Raw genomic sequence first — 23,663 nt, 5'->3', positions numbered from 1 at the left:
ATAGTGGTGTCATTTTACGACAATCTAATCCTTATATAAAGTTCAAAAATGCAAGAAACAAAGATTTGTAACTTTAGGAAAATATTGTGATTGGTGTATACAATCAAGTGTGTATTTTAATATTTAAAAAATATTTACTTCTGGTTTTTAAATATCCAACACCATGTAGCTCGATTTAAAAAGTGGCAAGTTAATAATCATATAATAGATAGGAAACCTATGTAAAATAGTGCATTTTTTAACCCATTTTTACTCTCAGTAAGGTCTTCTATTCCATGAGGTTTGAAATATTTTCGCTGACGGTTACCCCACCGCCTTTCGATTGTCTGTCTTTTATGTCTACGAAGGGTCACATTCTACCGGGTATGCGCTTTGACACAATCGCAGGCGCGCGCAGGGGCCGCCTTGGTGGTGGGGTTGCGCGCCACCTGCGCATGCGCAGGGCGGCTCGGAGGGTGTTGCTGCTGCTGTCAGTTCCGGCTGTTTGTTCGGGAAGCGGATCCGTAGCCTAAACCGAGTGAGAGGCCGACGGTACCGGTCCTGACAGCACCCCCACCAGTCGGCCGCAGTGATGGCTCGGGATTACGACCATCTCTTCAAGCTGCTCATCATCGGCGACAGCGGTGAGGGGGGCGGTGGTCTCCGGAAATGAGGGACTGGGGAGGGGACCGGATAAACGAAACACTGGAGGGAGAAGGCTGAGGCCCGGGGCTAGGCGAACGGCAGCAAGAGCCTACCGCACCTAGTCGGGCCAGGGAAAGCATGTTACCGGAGGAAGGTTGGGGGCGCAGATTATGGACATCCCTGCAGAAGAAACTGAGCTCGCCAGGGGAGCTGAAGCGGGGTCCTAGTTAAGTAAAGAGCAAGAGAGAGTATTTGGGGTAGAGAAATGATAGGCAATTCTAGGTTTTGTTCAGTAAAGGCCTCGGCCGAGGTGAGGTGGCTGGGGCGGAAGTACAGTCTTTGACATAAAACAAGGAGAGCCAGAGCGAGAAGCCGAGATTGGGACTGGAAGACGACTGGTACTGAGGCCAGTTAACTTTGGTTATGGATGGGTACGATACGTTGTTAGGAGTGGAGATTACCTGAGTTGGGTGTTCTCCAGAGGATCCAGAACTTATTCGTGGGCCATTTGCATTGGACCGCATGTTACTTGGGTTGTAAGAGGTGCTCGTTTGGGTATATGGGCCAATAATTGACTTTAGTCAGTTACATACGGGTGCGTTGAACAATTGCATGGTGGTATGCTGTAGTTATTTGCTTTGGCTTATACATTGTTGCTGGTCTGTATCGGGCATTTAATGGGAAAGTCGCATGGATTTATTTGTGGATGACATGCATTGTGCAGTTAGTTTGGGTAACCCCCGTGACTTATTTGCTAGTGGTTTATTTTGCGACGGTACTCGTGGTTTTTAGCATTACCTTTTAAGGGTGGGGTTCATCTGCATTTAACAGTTAATGAGTTGGACACCGGAGCCTGTTTGGCCTGGGATGATGTGTATTTCTTATTTATTAGATACATTGCATTGTTTATTATGCAGTCACCACGGTTGTATCTTGCATTGAAAATTTGTCATTGTGTGTGTAGTGGTGGTTGTGGTGAGTGGCTTGCAGTATCATTTAAATATCGTATTTGCATTTTATGAATTGTGTTTTGAGGCAATAGTATGATTTTGTTTCCTTGAGCGGTCGCTATAGATTATGTACCTGTTTGGTGTGAGGAAAGTTCTTAATGGGACTTGAGTGAACTACATATATTGCTTTGTTACATGATATGGTCACCAACCTGTACTAAGTACAGATAACTGAAGCGAAAGCATCTCCATAGAACTGACAAGCAGGGCATCCAGATCACTGTTGTACAGGCAACTTAATGTGCTCAAAATAATACAGGTTTGGTCGTAACAAGAAGTCTACCATGTTTGATATAGCCCCACGGGTCACTGAAAAGTTAGTTCCATAGTTTCTGGTCAACTAAATCATTTGCACACAAACTCTCCTAGTCTGCAAATTGTTATGCCTTTTCACAGTCGTAGAGCATTGTTTATTAACCTTTTGACTTCTGCAGACTCCCACTGAATCATTATTGGAACCTCCAGTGAGTCATTATCGGAATCCGAGGGCACCCGGCCAAACAGTTTTTGTGCTTTGAATGTCAAAACAAAATATAAAATTACAGAAACAAGTATGCATCAAACAAATAAATATTGAAATACACAGTCAAACATAGAAAACGTATTTTTAGTAGAGAGGTTGGAACTATAGTAAAAATTGTTTTTAAAATTCTTAAAGACAAAGTAATATGCTAGAATCTAGCAAATTACTGTCTACTTTGCTCCTAATGCATGTATTCTTTCTGTTGGTGCTTCAGTTAACTCCATCCACTTGCACTGCTCCAATGAAACAAGCTAAGGATACCAAATTAATTTTTATCCTCCAATTTCGAATTCTTTCACATTGACAGATCGTTTTAAAAAGTTTGATTTTGCTTCTTTAGATATACTTTATCCTTAATATTATTTAATGTTCTAAACAGTCACAGATTCCCTGAGTAGGGACTGCGCACTTCAGGTGAAGAACCACTGTCCTAGAGCAAGCAGTCACTAACCACGTTTGAAGAATCGAATTCATACTCTGTGTAACAGCTTGGTTGGTATGTCTTCTATGACAAAGAATCCTCGTACCCAGTCCATCGTTGTGTAGTGTCTGCTAAGGTACAGTGCAGGAGTAGCAGCACTCGTTCTCCTACCTGTACATTATTTTTGACATAATGGCCCCACTTGGGTCCTTTAGAATCTGACAGTCATATTTGGTGTTTTGGGTACAGTCTTTAATTGGATAAAACCTTGCTGTCAGATTTTAATAATAGTTCAGTGTTGGACCCCGATTTCAGTAATGATTTAGTGAGGGTCCACAGAAGTCAAAAGGTTAAGAACCACTATGCTATTTAGTTGACTCAAATCACAGATGAGCTTTGCAACGGGATTCTTCAAAATGGATGTTGGTACTTTTAAAATAAATAATTATTATTTTTAAATCAATGCTGGGATATTTGTATGGGTTAATTTTTTGTTGAAGATTGCTGTTATGTTATATGTCTAACTGCATTCTGTAATCTATTCCATCTGCGGGGTTTGTTTGGGGTAGAGGAGAGTTGTGGATAAGGTATCGCTGTTTAAGATGGTTAATTGTTTTTAGGTTGGATTGTTTTCTGGGATATACCAATATCATAGAATGATTGTTATTTTGTCTTTCATCTATCTAACTCTATTGAAGAATTGTACTTAGTTTCTCGGGTCCAGGGTTTTTTGTGGGCCATGTGTCGGACATGACATGTGTTACTTTTCTAGTACTATTTTAGATTGCGGCTGCGTGATCTGGTTATAGTCCATGTTTAACCATCTCCGGTACTGTTCCCCTCTATACTAATAACGTTTTTTGGTGCTTTTTATATTGGAACGTGTGGTGAGGTTTGTGTCGGGGACTGTACTTTTCTCAATTTTATCTCTTGTTTTCTAAGTCGCAACTGTAAAGAGTTCCATTTTTAACTAGAGCTCTTGTGTGTGTTTTCGATGTTCTTTGTACTTCACTGTCCATAGGTTTTTAGGGTCACTAGGTGCTTTCAGTATATTTGCTATGTGCAAGTTGTAAGCAGCCCGCAGTAATGAGTATTGCAAGCTTTCATTAAGAGATTCAAGAGATACTTCTCTATGGAACAGTGGGGCTGAAAGTGAAAAGTTCTGCTGCTGTATTTCAAATATAATATAGATAAAGGAAATCTTTGACATCACAATCTGTTGTACATTTGTGTAGTCAGATACATTTGTACTAATTAAATGATTTATGTTATTGATTTACTTCATGAATATTTAATCTCTGCGCCCAGGTTTTGTATTGAGCTTTTATCGAGCCCTATTCATAAAACACAAATTCAAAACCTTACTTTTGCAAATTGCCTCCCTTTCAATCCCAAAACAAGTGTTCGGTATTTTAGAATGCAATCCTGCGTATGATTTTGGAGTTGATGGAAAGATCAATCAGTTAATTCAACTACTGGATCTTTTATCTCATCGAGCCAGGAGTAAATAAGTCTTACTTTGTGTGGCCAAGATGTCATAGTGTGAAACTGAGAATTAGTGGTTTATTACCTGGCTTTGATGAAGGCCTATTAAAGAACTTGCAGCAGAAGCATCAGCATTGTTTCATAAGGATCCTGCTCCTGCTTTGATAACTGAAAATTCTATTGACTGTGCAAATTTATAACTCAGTCCAGTGGCTCCACCTTTTAAGGTTGAGCTAGGCTGCGCACAAGTGCTGTCTTCGACATGGAATCTACATCTCTGGGCTTTACCCACACCCACCCCACACTTATCCAATTGTATTCATTCCTTGTGCTGCCTTTCAAAATTCCCTTAATTTCTTAGTAAAATGCTTCACGTTTGTCCCGCCTTGAGGCTTCTTTGTTATCACCTTGCAGACTGACCTTGTTACATGGATGATTGCATGATTGACCATATAGATTAGTGTGGCACATTATTTTCTTTTGCCTCTGCGCTTCATGCTGCATGGCTGTATGTTATGCTTTACACATAATTCCTTTCTAAAATGTGTGACCCAGTTCCACGTTTTCCAAGCATCTTCATTTACTTTAACTTGGTAATTCCACTGAAGTCAAAGAGAGTGACTAATATCTCAGCTTTTGTGCGATTTCTTTTGCTAGGGTCTTTCGTGTATGGCTGTTTTCACTCCTATACTAGTTGGGCTCAGAATTATGGCCTTTACTGGAAGCACCCCCTAGTCTCCTTCTTTTAGCAACAGCCCCTGCATGCACTGGTATTTTGGTATGTTCCATTTGAGCTCTCTCTATGGCAACAACACCACCTAGTAGCAGTTTATAGCCTCTTCGTTATACTTTTATATAGCTGCAAAACAGTTTTTTTTTATAGATACATATTTACTAATATTAATAGTCCTGTTTTACAGGCAAAACCCTGAATATAAATGTACATACAATTACTTTGGAAAAACACACGACATCCTAGAATCTTCAGTGGTGCAGTTTATAAAAAAAAAGGCTGTGTTGCATACTTTCATATTTTCTGGTTGTTTGTGCGTACGGAATGAAAAAAAGCACTCTTCAGTTTTTGTTATTTTTTCGTATAGTTATTTGCTGAAGTGTAATTTATTATACATGCCATGGAACGACCCAAGATCCTGACTGCCCTTTAACAGTAATTCCATTCTAGGAATTGTATTTCTGGTTCATCTTCAAATCAGTGATTTAAAAAAAAAAAGAAAGAAAAAGCCCAGGCCTGGAAGATGGCCATTCCATTGAAACGGAGTCATCTGGAAGCAGCTGTAATGCGCCAATATGTCACCCCTGACGCCACCTATGACTCCGCCCTGTTTTCTAAGATCAATTTACATGCTCGGGATTGTGCGCACTTTTCATTCTAAACAACACAGTCGACAAGCACAAATCACCATGATGTGGAATGAAAACTCAGCACTGGCTTACGGAGTCACACATGGCATGGGGTTTCTAGGCCGTATAGCATTCAGCCCCCTACCCCACCAGCTCTTAGTCCACCCAGCTCCATGTTTAAGCAGCTCGTCCAGACTAGGCTTTCCCGTGACATTCTACGACTTGTAGTGCTGTTCATTCCATTATGCAATTAGGACATTAGGACTACAAGTCTCAGAATGCAAAAATAAAACACCTACACTGACTGACTGCTCACGCGTGGACCTGGGAAACTTGTGCAGACGGAGGAGGCTCAGGCGTTTCTGAAAGGCAGCAAGACATCTAGCCCTGCAACATTTCCAGAGGGACAGAAGAAGGTGGATGGTTAGAACATTTCTGGGACATTCTCGTTGTCAAACGGGCCCATGTTGGGAGAGTGGAGAGTCTGTTTTAATAGATTGACGATTCTGCCCTTTTGTGTTTTTGCTCCACCTCAGACTTCTCCTGCCATTTCCCCTTTCTTCCTGTCTACTTTGTCCTTTTTCACCTCTTCTTGCACCCGGTCTCCAGTGGGTGGTGTTCTGCTGGCGGGGGTGGGTTGGGGTGGAGGGTAGCCTGTTTTAAAATTCATTGGAGGTTCGCTTTGAATATTCCTTTACGCCGGGGCTTGCACCGCAGGCTAACGCTTTGGTGGCTGTTTTTATCCCTGATAAATGTTTTTATTGGGATTACATAATAATTGTATGTATATGTTTAATTAATCTTTACTTTTTGCAATTATGAACCCATGATTCAGGCCAACTTAACATCCTTGGTACACCATGACTGTTTGAACACTCTTGATATGTTTGGGTGACCCTTCTAGCTTATTTCTCTTTTTACTCCTCCATGGCTGTCTTGTGTATTTTTTGGGGGGGATTGTGTTAGCCAGCTACCAACTCTGATGGTGGTGTGGCGGAAGTGGTATTCTTTTGTAATTAGCATGGCAGATTTAAATTAGGATGCTCTACAGCAACATTTAAAAAAAATTCTGCAGATAGAGGACGAATGTAAATGGATGTGCTTTAGTTAGATGCAGAACCACTGGAATTATGTGTCAGGAAAGGACCAAATTATGAGGCAGAATTGATTAATATATGTGGCAAGAAAAGTCCAGTTATGCATTTACAGCGCCAATAGCTCCAACCCTCGCAAATTCGAGACCCAGTACATTCTTTCTTTTTTTTTTTAATCGGATTTTGACATTTTCTCTCTCTTCCTGAAATCAAGTCTTATTCTCTGCTTTCTGTGCCTTTTGTACTTACAGAACCATACCATGGTATTTTGTTTCTCACAGATGCATAAACTTGTTGGTACCCGTGGCCAAAGAACTTGTGCGATTTTGCAGTCTTGGCATTTTCCGCATAATTCTTTTGCCACATGATCCTTCATTTGCTGCATAATGTGCAGATTTTACAATAAAAGTACGTTTTTTTTTCTAGCTCTAAAGGATTAGCAGTTACTAAAAGTGCCTTAACACGCTTTGCAGTGCAGTGGAAGGCCCTTTGTAAAGGTTGACAGATTACCTTTCTGTTGCTTTTTGCTATATTCAGTGCTTTAAATGGAAAAAAAAAAGTGCAGGTACTCTTCATATTGAGCTTTGGTTGGGGGCGTGGTAAGGAGGTGGGGATAGAGGCGGGGCTTGGGGCGGGCTACTGACAAACATTAAAAGACCTCAAGCAATCTGTTTCTGGATGGCATGAGGGTCCAGTTGCTGAAACTCGATGTCGCTCGATAATCGCACAGAGTCCTGTCCTGCTTGATGACTCCTGGTTGGGTCCTCAATCTGGCAGCAAACCTGCTTGCAGCTGCTCTCCTCTGCCCCTTGTCTGATGATGGCTTTTTCCGTCTGCTGTGCTTGTGCTGGCAAAGAAGAAAGTGAAAGCCAGCGCAAATTGCGCTTTTTAAAGGGCTTTCTTTTCTTCCCGCCACACAGCTACCTGGCGGGTGACGTCACACGCTGCTCTGCCGTGACAGTGTGAAATGGCCATCATGAGAGCATGCGCCGCATTGTAGAAATGTGGTGCATTCTCACATGATGACTATTTGTCCCTTTAAATGCGGGCCTGTTACAGTGAGTACCGGTACTCTCCTTTGTAACGGAGAAGTTCCGGTACTCTTGGGAGGAAAAAAAAAAGTGCCGGTACTCAGTACCGGTGAGTCCCCCCCATTTAAAGCATTGGCTATATTTGATTGCTAAACTAGTACCAATGAAATGAAAGCTGTTCCCACACAGTGTTAATTGTAAAAATGACAAAGTGCACAAATGATAAAACAATGAAGTAACACTATCACAAAATGTGTTGCATTATGCTGCATAATTTTCTTTTTCCTTGCCACACAATTTAGTCAAAGCTGCTGTATAATTTGGCCCTCCTCTGCAGCATAATTCCAGTAGCCTTGCATCTACATTAGTCGTTGATCAAATTTACATCTGGGCGCACCATTTGTACATTTGCCGAAGTGTTCTTGTGGAGAATACTAGACCTTGAAGTGGGCTTAGGAAGAACCCATTGCTTACCTTTTGGTTTAATCAATTATTAGATGGCTTTCTTTCTTGTTCTTGTGTTTGCTCCTCCTTGTTTAGTTTTCCGAGAGTCCCCAGGCCGGACTGCGTATTTTGTCACTGGATCATTCCAAACTTCCTCCGATGCAACCGCCAAGACGGTGTCTAAACATTTGAGGGGCCCGGGGCCCCTCTATCACTGCTTGTGTGCAACAAAGCGTCTTGCCGCGAGGTTGCTTCTTTTATCATCGGATCACCCCAAAGCTCCCGCTGTCCATGCTGCCAGAGCGCATGTTATTCCTCTTTCATTACTGAGCCTCAGTAAGACTGGTGTTCGGTTTGGAGGCCGTCTTGGAACATTACTGTGGCGATATACAATTCTGATGTGCGCTGATTTGTAAACCAGTTGGCATCTAGGTGATATAGGTATCCCTGCAAGATTTTCAGTGTCTGTAAATATGTATTTATTTATTTTTATGCTTACTTCATGCATACTTTGGGGACCGCAGTCCAGGTGTTTAATTACACTTAAACTGCAAGCCTCTGCCATTTATTGCCCATAGTATAGGCTGCACTTCAGGGTGCACCAATGGCTCCCACCAGCCTGGCAGTAGTTTGCAAGATGCTTCAGTTTGCATTTGAAAGACTACTTCTATTGCACATTATCACTGCAAATTCCAAGAGCACAGCACCAGTGGCATAGATGCACTAGTTCTGATATCCGGGTTCACCGAAAGAGCAAGGTATGGAACCTCAAGTTAAATAAGTTATTTAAGCCACAGTTCTGCCTTTATTGCACTTCATTCGGTTAATTGGCTTCGTACTCAAACTCTATTTTTACCGACAATGGTGCATGCACTGTTATTCCAGAAAACTCGGGTCCCATACTCTGTGTAATTGTTGAAATCAGCCACACTTGTGTGTTGGATGATCTCAAGGCTGCATTTAAAATGAATTTATGTTGATCCTTTGAACTTTAGAATATTCAAGGCAATCGCATACTTACTATTTCTACACAACCGATTCGTATCTGCAAAATGATTCCAGAGTGCATTTTTCCTCTGTTTCATCTAAAATGTGAAAATGAGCAAAATAATCTTTAACCAAAACGTTATCATAGAGGTGGTCTGCGATGACTCTTCATCACCATTGTTTTCTCACTTTCCGGTGCTCAATCTGATCTTTGTGATGTTGCTTCAAAGTCCGATGTTTCTGTGAGTTCACTCTTTTTCTTTCCTACGTCATGTGCTTGTCTTCTAACGCCACTTGCTGTTCCTCCCTAGCCTGCTCTATTGTTGGCTTATGAGAGTTAGATGTCTCTTTCCTCGCAATTCTTTTATTGTTCTTGGCTCAGTCCATTATAATGTTGTTCCTTATTCTCCTACAGTGTCCAGCAGACAGTAAGGTATTATTTTCACTACATTTATCGGTGAGCATGCACACCTTTTTGCATGTCACACCCTTACCATCTGGCATTCAGGTACCCCTGCTCAAATATTAGTTTACCACATCAGTTTTATACTTGCTCGCCAAGCTAAAACTTACAACAAAAAAAACAAGCATTTGCAAAGCAGCAAGTTTTACGTTTGCTCGAGTTAGAGCTAATAGCGTTGTAAATTCCTAACTGGCCTTTTCTTGCCACATTAATTGAAAATGAAAAGTAAAACAGTTGACATAAGCAAGTCAATTCAAAATGCCACGGCCGCCGTGAGAGTTATTGGCTCTCTGTGTGAATGTCTAGAAAGGATCGCGGCTGGGATAAAAGGCAAACCAAAACAGGAGGAGGGGCCATCACACACTTTAACAGGAGAAAGCGTGACCTAGTGTGATGGCCAACAAAAAAGTTTACTTAGTGAAATCGCCTGGGAGGGAACTCAGCACACAAAAGAGGGACATTTCACAAAATGCACCAATAAAAATTAAGCATTTAAGACAAGCCCACCAAAGAATAAATAGCAGTAGCTGGCCATGGTTGAAAGCCCACAGAGAGATTACAGCAGGTCTGAGTGCTTGTGAGCTTGACCCTAATTAGTAATAATCATGTAGGCGAATCCTATTGCATTTACCAATGGTTGTTCCTGTTACTGTTTGTGCTGTGTGGAAAGGAAGTCACACTGCTTCTGCCCATGTGGTGCTTTTTCTTAGTAGTGAACTCTGAGGAACTCAACACTATGCCAACGTCTTATTGATTGGTTTTCCCTTGTTTAATTTATCTGGTGGGCGATTGGTGTGTTGTTTTTAGTAAGTATCTGATTATGCATGTAGAGGTTTCATAAAAGGATCCCATATTGTTTAATTCCTTTCACATTTATTTTCCAGGTTTGATACTCTGTTGTCCCCTTCTTGATTACAACGTACTTTTCGGATTTTTAGAAATTTAGTTTTCGATAGCGTTTTCAATTGATCCACAGAGCAAACATAACTATCAGTCTTTAAGTGTTTTTATTGAGAATAGGTTTCACATGGTTTCACATGTGACATGGCACTGTTTTTAGCCAAATTAACCTATTGACAAGGCTTTAATGCCATAACTCCTGTAAAACACTGCAGTTCTGACAAATTCTCATTTACGTGTTTGTCAAGCGTTTGTATTCAGTAGTTTTGCCAATACACTTTCAATTCAGATATTTGAGCGCTTGACTTTTCTGGTTACATCTTTTATCTCGCAGAACAGGGGTCATTTTGCTTGCAGTGTTGGTCGCTAGTGACATTTGTGGTTGTCGGCTCAAGTGCACTTGTGTTTTTCTCTCATATATGCACAAAATGCTATTTCTACATGTATGCTGAATTTTATGGTAGCAGATGAACATAAAAAATCTGAAGATTCCTTAAGTAGGACAGTTTCTCCCCATAGATTTCATCAATAGCTTACCTGAAGCTCAACCCAAACATGACCGAATTCCTGTGATTTGCCAAGAACAACAAACTAGAAAAAGTACATTCCTGGCTCAATTACATGAACCTGGATCCCACTCGCACTCCTAAATAAAGTGAAACCTTTTCTTACAGAAAGTGACTGAAGAACTGGTGTTTAGGTTCCCAGAATCTCACTTTTGGATGATAGCAACACCCTTAAGGGTATCTTGCTCGCCGTAGCACATCTCACCCAGAGTCTGAAGAAATAAGATTGCATCACCCCCCATCCTGATGGAATACCATTGGTGCTGCTTGCCAACACACACCATCTTCAAAGTAAGCTGCATCATTTACAAAGCCATAACATCCAGCACCCCTGCTTACCTTGTAGACAAACTCAAAATCTCGGTGGGTTTTGGCACACCTGCTGTCAGGGCACTGTCAGACTACTGACAAGGTTTTTTTTTTAATTAAAGTCAGCTCTTTTCCAGCTGCCAACCTGGGATCTGGATCAACATCTTGATATTTATCAGCACTGCCTTAACACTGATCCAACTCAGGAAAAAAGATAACGGCTCGCCTCTTTTTAAAAAAAAAAAAAAAAAACTTCATCACAATGCATTAACCATCCTTAACTCAGCTAAATCTTGTAGCACGTTATGCTTTTTTTTTTTTTTTTTCTTTTTACTCTGTACAGTGCTCTTCTGCCTTTTGGATAACTTTGCTCTAGGATTGAAACATTGACATTATATTTACTTTATAAAATAATTAAAATGATGGTCACCACTGGGTAGTTATAGTTAAGTTAGCTTTTCCACGGACATGGTGGTTTTTCATTTGCTAATAACTTTGGCGCTGTTTGACAAATCTTCACAAAACTGTCCAAAAAAAAGAAAACACATATTCACCTCAGCTACGTCTTGAAAAGTTTTCGGGTGATCCATTTTACGGGGACCGAGATGGGTGGCGGAATGGGGAAATGAGTGGGGCCTAAAAGTAAATTTTCTCATGCAGTTTCCATAGACTTCGTTAGCCAACGCTACTGCAAACACTGCTGAACGGAACTACACCAAATTGGCAGGAAGCTAGATCTTGATTCACAGATTGTGCTTTTTCTGATTTGTTGTAAATCCGCTCTGTAGTTTTTGTGAGGTTAAGGGTAAAAAATATCTGTATATCTGGATGGTTGGGTCCGAGCGACTCCCACAAGAGTCTTATGGGAGCGCCAGTTCAGAAATAGAGCTATATGTTTGGCCCAGTGAGCCTTCTTCCCTTGGGCTAATTTGCTCCAGCAGGAGTCAGACTCCAGTGGGAGCTTGTGCTCTGATTGGCTGCTTGCAACATGAGAAATTTTGCTGGCAGCCATTTCAGGACTGGGGACATGGTCCCCTGCCTTGAAATTAAATTTAAATAAAAAAAAAAAAAGGGAGCAGGGTAGGGGAAAGGAACGGACTTAGAGCCCCCACCCTAGGCCAAAATAATAAAGGAAATCTATAATTTTTGCTACAATCGTGCAAGAAAGAAAAGAAAATGCAGCTGCCATTTTTTTCAAATATATATGGGGAGGGGCGTGAATAGGGGCCCCGTCCTGAGCCCATTTTGGGTCCTGCTGACCCCACTCCCTGGGTCCAGGTATGTCAGTTAAGGGGAGGATGCACGTAGCCTCTTTTGCCCAGCCTTGTTAGGCCCCAAGGACACCATCCCTTGGGGCTGAAATCATAAAGAATGGAGAGGGCTGTGGGGATCCTCCCTGAGCCTTATTACACCACGGGGACCCCCCATCTCCCAGGCCCAGAATCAATAAAAATAAATTGAGGGGCCGTTTCATTTACTGTTTCCCGAGGAAACCTCCCACTGGACACAGTAGTTTTGCTGCCCGCATGAGTGCAGGCAGGAAACACATTTACTCCCACCTGAAGAGATTATTTTTAAATCTCCTGCCAAACTCGAGCAAACTTGCCTTTCTTGCTTGCAGTAGCACAGGCAGGGAAGGTAAGTCTGCTCCCAGCCAGCAGGAGGTTTAAACATGCTCCAGCTGGCAGGGAGCAGGCTTCTGTTCTTTTTCCCTTCCTGCACTCCCGTGGGCAGGGAAGTGTAACACGTACTGCTCCCTCCCAGCTGGAGCAGTGCCAACTGCCGCACTATGCAGGGAGCTGAGTGGGGCTCTGGTGCTCCCCCTACGGCCTCCAACGTGTTGCTTGGTAGGTCATCCGGGTGGGCACCCACGTATAATAAAGAGAGGCCTAGGTGGGGCCGCTGGGGTCAGAGAATGCTTGGGAAGGTGGCGCAGTGCGGCCCCACTCTCCTTTTATATAAGATATGTCCTTGGGAATGGGGCCCCGTGACCGAGTAAGAACATTAATTTTAGACCAGGCGTCCCTGGGTCAAGTGCAGTAATTGCTTGTACATGATCTTGGAGACATATTGAGGTCCTCAGTAGAGGGGTGTCTGCAACATCTACACTGCTGCGTAATTCTGAAGGGTGTACTTCCCATACACATAACATTTATATAGGCCCGATATTTCAAGTACAAGTGAAACAGTGTTTGGATTTATGGAACACAAGGCAATAGCAGCACACGGGGTCAGGCTTTCCTAGAAGCCAGTTATCACACAGCTGCAGCTTTAACTGTCAGGCAATAGCAAAGTATTGTACTAGTCCAGACAAGGCTCCAAAAATACCACCTGTCAAGTGCTTGCATATTTGCAAGAGAAGAAATGACTACTGAGCTAGTCAGAGGCTGCACTATCTGATGTGTTTTGTAGCATCACAAAATCAGGTGTGTGCGCTACCTCTTATAAGTGACCTCGCTTAAATCCTGAGCTATCTCTTTGTGTTATTACATGAGGTTGCACTATTATTTGTTTGCAGCAGTATTCAGAAGCAGGCTGCACAACCACCTAGCTGTGGAAATATCAGAAACCTTCTGAAATTCACGATCACATGGTGCCTCAGCACTGGTGCCAGTACGGAAAGCTTAGCTGCTTCGGCATCTCTGGCGCAAAGGCAAGATTTGTACTTTCTCCTCTGCTTATGCTGCTGGTTGCTACAGTGCCAACTGTGGGTGCTCACTGCTTTAATTATGTGGATGCTGGGCCCGACCTGACTGTCACCCAAGCAGTGCTGCGGTGTATGGAGCAATCCTCGAGCACTGAAAAATTCAGCTGAAAAACCCCAAAATCTTAGATGAAAGTTAGATTAGCAATCTTACGAAATGAAAATATATTTGTAAAGTGTACAAATACCGAAAGGGCGTTGCACTCCTGAGAGACCAAACGTGTCAGAAAGGAGAGAGAACGAGTAACACTCGGGTAATTTAACGAGAAGAGGCATGTCTTAAGATTTTTTCTAAACAATGGATGCCCCTCTATTTCTGAGATATGACATGGCAACGTCTTCTACAGTTGGGCTGTAGCATATAAAAAGTGTCTGCCACCCTGTTGAGCTCTGTACATTCTTGGCACTTCTACTAGCCTGTTGTTGGCTGAGGGCAGCACCTTTCCGTTGAATATCATTGGAATATAGGTGTAAAACCGGGAACCAAGATTATATAATGCCTTGTGTGCAATGCATAGGACTTTAAACATAATTACATTCCCTAACAGGAAGCCAGGGCAACATTCTCAGTCCCTGCAAGACTAACTGATGTTTAGGAATGCCCAAAATGAGTAGAGCAGCAGCATTCTGGACCAACTGCAGTTTAAGGGAAACCTGAAGGAAATCGAGATACAGCGGATTGCAGTAGTCTACAGGGATAAAACCTTTTTTCAAAGATCTAATAATATGAAAACAACAGCTAGTCATACGACTCTCTTGTTTATATTGAAGGAGAGCTTTTCGTCGAAAATCACCCCAAGATTTGTCAGGGAAAGGAAGGTTGCTGAATGTCTCAGACCCCCAGATAGAAGTCCAAATACAATGATGATAGCTAAATACAAGGACTTCATTTTCTCTGTGTTAAGCTTTAAGCAGTTGTCCTTAATCCAATTGCTGATTTCCAGCATGCATATAATAAAATTCAACACAACTGAGGAAACATAATCAGGGATGGTAACAATAATCTGGCTATCATCAGCATAGGATAAGACCAGTAAACTGAAGGACTGAATCTGTTTGGTTTGGGATGAAATATACAAATTAAAGAGTCTTGCTCCATGAAGAGCCTGGGGAACCCTACACGGCAGACAAAAGGATTTGTCATTAAACTGTCCACACCTAACAGCCTGAGACCTATCGACCAGAAGAAATTGCAATTGGCAGAGCACTTTCTGTTTAATACCAAGCTGAAAAAGACAAGATATCAGATTTGTAAGAGAGACCATGTCGAAGGATGCGAACAAATCAAGCATAAGTGCAATAGCCTCCCTGGCATCCCCACAGATCTCATACTGTCTATCGCCACTACCAAAGGAGATTGGGTTCTGTCTCACTTCTGAAGCCTGGCTGGGACGGGCGCAGAAGCTTGCGCATGTCAATATAGGCCAGGGGTTGCTTATTCAGGTGATTGTCCAGTTTGTTGGCTGGAATTGGCTACAGGGATATGGGCCTGTATTTTATTTTTTATTTTTTATTCTGTGGGATTAAAGTAGAGCTTCTTCAGTAGCGGAATAACTACAACTTCTTTCCAAGATTTAGGGAAACACCTTTATAATAGAGTTAAATGACTGAGCAAGGAGGTCAGCTACTAGTCTAGAGCCAGTTCAAGAATTTTAGGCAGGCATGAATCTACTGGAGACCGGATTTAATTCCAAAATGAACCTTCCTGACTTGCACCACCGAGACCCTGGGAAAACAGAAAAGGGCAGCGGTTCTAGCATGAGCGACACTGATTACCTTAGGGACTTGCTGCTCCTGATAGGAGTGGCAATAAGATTCAGTGTAGATGTTTGAAAGAAAACAGTCAAGTTATTGGAAAAGAATTGAGAACTATCTAAGTTCAATGAGTTAGAAGGACTAGACAGATTTCACAACATTAAGCACCTCTTTAGGGGAGTTGTCAGCAGTCTTATTTTACATGGAGAAATATTCTGATTTCTCCTCAAAGATGGCACGTTTATACTCTTGCATTGGGGACCTATGCTTCATTTGTTCTTGCTGATAAAATGTGTGCAACACTTTTGTAGCATAAGTTTGTTTGTCAGACAACCAAGGAGCAGAGGAAATGTTTCTAGAAGACCTAACAGATTGAAGTGGCACTAAAACATTCAAGGCTAAGCTTAGCCAGTCGGAAAATTCATCCGCAGCTTGGTCCACATCCTGATTAGGTATTTATAGGATAGCACCAGGCCCTCCTTGAGATTTTCGCTCTATTTTTTCCAGTGCTGTCTCTTAGTATGCTTGTTAGGTATCCCATGCTGGCGAAGAGGTGAAGTAACTTTAATAAGGAATCCAACCGCCTTATGGTCCGTCTAGTTTAATGGGGTAACTTCCCCTCCCAAATCCCAGAGTGGTTGATAAAGATCCCATTGATTGTATGACCAGCAGGACATAGGTAAATCTAAGAGTTGTCACATGGTAGAATTTAACGTACAATTAATTAAAACAATGAAACACATTAAATTAGAAACCGCAATTAAGGCTTTATGCTGTCGGCCGTACACCACAAAACCTAAAAAAACTGTTAAGCAGAACATACCCAGCCCATGACAAACAAGGAATCAAACAAATTCTACCAGTCCATTAAAACATGCAAATGTTTACCGTCCAAACATAGATTGTAACACTTTTGATCACAGCAAGCCCAGCGTATTTATAATCATTAAGGCAAATTATCAGTGGTCTACTGTTTCTACTTCCAAGTCCAGTAACAGTTGTGCTAGTGTGTTGAAGGTCTTCACATCTAAGGTACTCTGGCCTACTCTAGTGTTACTTGCGTCCAAGTTCTGGCATTCTTTGGAAGCATTTAAAAAATCCTCTTTTTCTGTCAGTCATGTAGGGGGAAGTACACAAAATACTAACTAAAAACCCTTTGACACTGTCACAAAGTCAGTGTGGATTCTGAGATTCTCCTCTCACCTCCCCAGTATCTGCTAGGGGGATATGGAAAGCACCATATCTTGATAAGTATGTCACAGTGCGATTCAGAGGAGAGTCTAGATAATTAGGCTTGCAACCAACTTTGTAGAATGGAGCTCTAGGTCCTCACTAGGTCTTCATCACCCAAGTAAAATCTCAGTTTACCTTTTTTATGTGCCGAGTAAGTTTACGACTTACTCCAAGATTCATGGCCCTCCCTTATCCCACTCTGTAGAAACAATTTCCAAATTATTTGTTTCTTCATATCTGGATGACTGACGCACAGATGTTTGAAGAATGTCAAAAATTGTACTTTCATTCTAAGTTACTGGTGGGACTTGTCAGATTCCAGTCTGATTGGATCTCAGCCTTGTTAAGAGTAATTCAGACAGGAAGTGGAATAGATTACATTGTGCAAAATAGAGCAAATTGTCCACTCTACTTTTGTAATGCACCAAGACAATAAGTGAATGATGACAAAACGTTTAAGTGCCTTATAGGAGGGAAGGTCAGGCTTTGGAGATTTAAGTAGAAAAAAGCACAGTTATAAATGTAATTGATTTATTCTTCAGCATAGAAATATGTTGTCTGAAGTGACCCTTCTACCAAATGCAGACCCATAAATAACGGTAACCAGAGGTATTATGGATACCCTGATCATCTACAAACCTCCTGCTATTTCTGTTAGACGTTCTACTCCCTACAAATAATACACTATTGGGTTTGGACAAATTGATGGCTAGTTCGTTGAATTTGTTATATTTTCGTTCGCTGAACTTTGTGGACCAATTTTGGGTCAGTCCAGCAGGACCATATTGTAGGAAGTTGGCTCTGTATGCACTATTTCAAAGTAAGGAATAGTATGCACAGAGTCCAAGGGTTCCCCTTAGAGGTAAGATAGTGGCAAAAAAAGATAATTCTAATGCTCTATTTTGTGGTAGTGTGGTCGAGCAGTAGGCTTATCAGAGGACTAGTGTTAAGCATTTGTTGTACACACACAGGCAATAAATGAGGAACACACACTCGGAGACAATTCCAGGCCAATAGGTTTTTGTATAGAAAAATATATTTTCTTCGTTTATTTTAAGAACCACAGGTTCAAGATTTACAAGTAATACTTCAAATGAAAGGTATTTCAGGTAGGTACTTTAGGAACTTTGAATTAGCAAAATAGCATATACAGTTTTCACATAAATGACATATAGCTATTTTAAAACTAGACACAGTGCAATTTTCAACAGTTCCTGGGGGAGGTAAGTGTTTGTTAGTTTTTGCAGGTAAGTAAACCACCTACGGGCTTCAAGTTTGGGTCCAAGGTAGCCCACCGTTGGAGGTTCAGAGCAACCCCAAAGTTACCACACCAGCAGCTCAGGGCCGGTCAGGTGCAGAGGTCAAAGTGGTGCCCAAAACGCATAGGCTTCAATGGAGAATGGGGTGCCCCGGTTCCAGTCTGCCAGCAGATAAGTACCCGCGTCTTCGGAGGGCAGACCAGGGGGGTTTTGTAGGGCTCCGGGGGGACACAAGTCCACACCGAAAGTACACCCTCAGCGGCACGGGGGCGGCCGGGTGCAATGTGCAAACAAGTGTCGGATTCTCAATAGAAATCAATGGGAGACCAAGGGGTCTCTTAAGCGATGCAGGCAAGGGGGGGGGGGGCTCCTCGGGGTAGCCACCACCTGGGCAAGGGAGAGGGCCACCTGGGGGTCGCTCCTGCACTGGAGGTCGGATCCTTCAGGTCCTGGGGGCTGCGGATGCAGTGCCTTTACCAGGTGTCGGGTCTTTGAAGTGGGCAGTTGCGGTCAGGGGGAGCCTCGGGATTCCCTCTGCAGGCGTCTCCGTGGGGGCTCAACTCTGGCTACTCACGGTCTAGCAGTTGCCGGTGAGTCCTCCCTGAAGTGATTGTTCTCCACAAGTCGAGCCGGGGGCGTCGGGTGCAGAGTGCCAAGTCTCACACTTCCGGCGGGGAAACGTGTGTTGTTTCAAAGTTGCTTCTTTGTTGCAAAGTTGCAGTCTTTGTTGAACAGAGCCGCTGTCCTCAGGAGTTCTTGGTCCTTCTAGATGCAGGGCAGTCCTCTGAGGCTTCAGAGGTCGCTGGTCCCTGGGGAACGCGTCGCTGGTGCAGTGTCTTTAGAAGGGAGGAGACAGGCCGGTAGAGCTGGGGCCAAAGCAGTTGGTGTCTCCGTCTTATCTGCAGGTTTTTCAGTTCAGCAGTCCTCTTCTTCTTAGGTTGCAGGAATCGGAATTCCTAGGTTCTGGGGATCCCCTAAATACTGAATTTAGGGGTGTGTTTAGGTCTAGGGGGTTAGTAGCCAACGGCTACTAGCCCTGAGGGTGGCTACACCCTCTTTGTGCCTCCTCCCTGAGGGGAGGGGGGCACATCCCTAATCCTATTGGGGGAATCCTCCATCTGCAAGATGGAGGATTTCTAAACGTTAGTCACCTCAGCTCAGGACATCTCAGGGGCTGTCCTGACTGGCCAGTGACTCCTCCTTGTTTTTCTCATTATCTCCTCCGGCCTTGCCGCCAAAAGTGGGGCCGTGGCCGGAGGGGGCGGGCAACTCCACTAGCTGGAGTGCCCTGGGGTGCTTTAACAAAGGGGGTGAGCCTTTGAGGCTCACCGCCAGGTGTTACAGTTCCTGCAGGGGGAGGTCATAAGCATCTCCACCCAGTACAGGCTTTGTTACTAGCCACAGAGTGACAAAGGCACTCTCCCCATGTGGCCAGCAACATGTCTGGTGTGTGGCAGGCTGCTAAAACCAGTCAGCCTACACGGGTAGTCGGTTAAGGTTTCAGGGGGCACCTCTAAGGTGCCCTCTGGGGTGTATGTTACAATAAAATGTACACTGGCATCAGTGTGCATTTATTGTGGTGAGAAGTTTGATACCAAACTTCACAGTTTTCAGTGTAGCCATTATGGTGCTGTGGAGTTCGTGCATGACAGACTCCCAGACCATATACTCTTATGGCTACCCTGCACTTACAATGTTTAAGGTTTTGCTTAGACACTGTAGGGGCATAGTGCTCATGCACTTATGCCCTCACCTATGGTATAGTGCACCCTGCCTTAGGGCTGTAAGGTCTGCTAGAGGGGTGACTTATCTATACTTCATAGGCAGTGTGAGGTTGGCATGGCACCCTGAGGGGAGTGCCATGTCGACTTAGTCGTTTTATCCCCACTAGCACACACAAGCTGGCGAGCAGTGTGTCTGTGCTGAGTGAGGGGTCCCCAGGGTGGCATAAGACATGCTGCAGCCCTTAGAGATCTTCCCTGGCATCAGGGCCCTTGGTACCAGGGGTACCAGTTACAAGGGACTTATCTGGATGCCAGGGTGTGCCAATTGTGGAAACAAAAGTACAGGTTAGGGAAAGAACACTGGTGCTGGGGCCTGGTTAGCAGGCCTCAGCACACTTTCAAATCAAAACTTAGCATCAGCAAAGGCAAAAAGTCAGGGGGTAACCATGCCATGGAGGCATTTCCTTACACATATCATCTGCGTATTGTAAAATGCCTGCCTGCCTGCCAGCCACTTTGTGAAGGAAAAACTCTTACATTAAAAACGTTCCAAGTCTTTAGGATACAGGTCGAATAATAAGGGTGCAAACATAAGATCTAATCTAAGAAAGACAAATTACTGAATTTGTTAAGTTACACCTAAGACCTACCTATATTACAAAGAAGCATTTAGAGGGTGCTTTTTGGTGAAGGTGGTGGCAATAACTGGGCAGATTAAGACACTGTTTAAAATTTATTTGATTTCACAATAATTTTATCTAGTGTATGTTTTGTCTCTCTCCCTATGTGTGCTTATTTTGCTATTTTGTGTAGCACGTCGGTTACTTTCTGGCCATTTCAAAGCAATAGTCTGCTTGGCAACCAGTTAGAACTGCTGGTTGAGAAGTGGAGTGTCCTCCACTTGGTGAGGTCCTGCTCTTACCAGAGGGGATGGGTGGTCCCAGTTCGATCTGCCCTTGAGTGTGACCGATCTGTTTTACTGCCTGTTACTGTTCCTGTATCTAATGAACCTTCAAGACACTTAAAAACATATTTATTCTCACTGAGCGGAAAGCCCATACAATGAAGGTCAATATTTATGTCCTTGCTAAAATTCTTTTATAGTTAATATGAGTTTTCAATTTACAGTGCACAATCGGTTAGTACGTGTTGGGGCAAGCCTGGCCATCTTACTGATCGTAGTACATGCTAGTTAGTACTTCCCCAGTCTTGTTGCAACTTAAGCCGTTTTTCTTTGTTTTTTGTTGAACTTTCCTGTAATTTCTACTCCTTTTTTTTCTCTACCCCATGCCAATGCGGCAGTTTCTAGTAGCCATCCAGAAGAGACCGAGTCTGAGCCGAGGGGAGAGATTAGAGCTTACTTACTGTATGCTGCAGCAATCAGTTGTTGATTCAACTTCTTCTCCCAGGTTACCACTGCCCTGGGCCCACTTACTTTGTTGGGCAGCACTGGTGTGGTCTCTAGTTTCCCCACCACTCTTGCTTGGCTATATTTTAAGCATCTTGCCCCTCTCTCTAGTTACTCCCCTTGCCCCCCTCTCACCCATGGACAACGGCATTTAGTTCCTCCACCCCAGCCCTACTACTTCAGTGCTTCCTCGCCCTTGTTTTATATTATTTTTTCAGTTTTTAGAAGAACCTGACATCTGCAATTATTTTGCCTGGTTTCTCCTTTCTGTAATGTCGCTTCATTAACCTTTTAGTTTATATTTTTGATTTACTGCTGCAAGATTGGCATCTGCAGTCTTGGAATGGTAATTGTTAAAAAAATAAAAATAAAGACAACCATATGGCACCTCAACATGAGACCTGCCATACCTCATGACACATAGGTGCAAGTGTGATGACACATGCACACATACACCACACTTTTTTTTTTTTTTAAGTTTTTTTTTTTTTTGCCAATACTAACAAGCTATGGTTTCTGTCCAAGGAAATAAGCATTGGCAAAGCCAGTAGAATACCACTTGTATTTGAAAAGGTTTTAAAAAGGGGAGATCAGTTGGCTTTCTCCTGGTGCATGTTTCACCTAGGGCATTCATACATGCATATAAATATACTTCAGAATTTTTGTTTCCCTTCTTGGCCTGGGGCAATGCTAGTCAGCTGTCCTGTTGGGCATGTTAAATACTTGTTCTGGGGTGCTCGGTGGATATACTCGGAACAGTACAATGATAGAACTTAGAAATATACATTATGCAATTTCTGAATTTGTTTTTAACTTCATCCTACAAAGTAAGGGGGCACCAGTTTTCAGGTCCCGGCATAGTGACAGCTGTAGCTGGCTTGCCAACCTCGTGCAATAAGAAACTTTGGCAAAGCCAAAAGTCCTAAGTTATTATAGATGTGTCTGCTCTTTGTTGCAATAACTGCAAGTGGAGCTATGAATGTGAGGAGGTGGTGGTGGTGTTCAGCTACCCCTAAAGGCTAAGAATCGATGAGGGAGAGAGCAAGCAAATACAAAGTGGACAAAAAAGTGGATTTTGCTCATTATTCAGGATTTTCCTTTTATTGGTGTTTGATTTGCACACCAACCTATTGTCTGTGTGCCTTCCTGTCTGCCTAGGTGGAATAGGGGCATCACAACACTGCGAAAGAAGCAATTAAAACATTCTAATGAAAAGTAGAATTATTGTCCACTGGCTAAATCCGCAATTACTGAAACTAAAGGCCATATGTACGAACACTTTTTCCCATAGACACAGAATGGGTAAAAACCTTTGCTACATCTGGCCCTAAATCACTGAATGAATGAAATGAATTATTTTAGGAATGCATTTCTAAAGCACTGTGTGGTGATGTGTTCTTCATACTGCACTCTAAGTGCTGTTACAGACCAGGTGATACGACCTAGAGTAGCAGCATATCAAGACAAAATAAAAGAAGGATATGATGCTAGACACAAGGTTGAGGAAAGTTTCGAGATGTAATGGTAATTCTAAAGTCATGTATTGTGTTCAAGTCCATAAGGAAATATTTGTTTTTTATTATGTAGTTATGATGTATTTGTAGGTATATATATTTTTGTGTATGTATGTGTATATATGTATATATATGTTCGATGGCATGTGTAGCTGCAGATACACATGCTGTGCACATCCCGCCATCTGGTGTTGGGCTCGGAGTGTTACAAGTTGTTTTTCTTCAAAGAAGTCTTTTCGAGTCACGAGATCGAGGGATTCCTCCCATTTCTGCTCCATTGCGCATGGGCGGCGACTCCATCTTAGATTGTTTTTTTTTCTGCCATCGGGTTCGGACGTGTTCCTTTTCGCTCCGTTTTTCGGGTCGGAAAGTTAGTTAGAATCTCGGAAAAATCGTCGGTATTGTTTGCGTTCGGTATCGTGTTAGTTACAACAGATCGACACAGACTTTTGAAGAGCTCCGGTGGCCCATTGGGGTTTTTTCGATTCCCCCCGTCGGTGCCTGGTCGGCCCGGCCACGTGTCTCTTCAAGGCTGATGGAACGGACCCCATTCCGCTGCTAAAACATTCCAAACAAATATTTCAGGATCCTGTAAAAGGCAGAGCCATAACTCCAAGGGTGGAGAAGAAGTACAAGCCACCACCAACAGACCCTGTTTATATTACGCAGCAATTAACACCAGATTCTGTGGTTGTTGGGGCAGCTCGCAAGAGAGAAAACTCTCATACCTCGGGAGATGCACCACCTCCAGACAAGGAGAGTCGCAAATTCGATGCTGCAGGTAAAAGAGTTGCAGCACAAGCAGCAAACCAATGGCGTATTGCCAATTCACAAGCACTTTTGGCAA

General features: G+C 42.9%; 1 protein-coding gene across 1 annotated transcript in view; it reads left to right on the top strand.

The window, feature by feature from the left end:
- Window positions 1–434: 434 nt before the first annotated feature.
- The window catches only part of RAB35 (RAB35, member RAS oncogene family), a 136,626-nt gene continuing 113,397 nt past the window's right edge, over window positions 435–23,663 (top strand). The window contains exon 1 of the mRNA XM_069215037.1: window positions 435–623. Within this exon, the coding sequence (XP_069071138.1) occupies window positions 572–623 (52 nt within the window). The 5' untranslated portion in view covers window positions 435–571. The remainder of the gene's footprint in view (window positions 624–23,663) is intronic.

This window comes from Pleurodeles waltl, chromosome 11, assembly GCF_031143425.1.
Source record: "Pleurodeles waltl isolate 20211129_DDA chromosome 11, aPleWal1.hap1.20221129, whole genome shotgun sequence".
NCBI classification, from domain to species: Eukaryota; Metazoa; Chordata; class Amphibia; order Caudata; family Salamandridae; genus Pleurodeles; species Pleurodeles waltl.
This window is presented reverse-complemented; position numbering and strand designations above follow the sequence as displayed.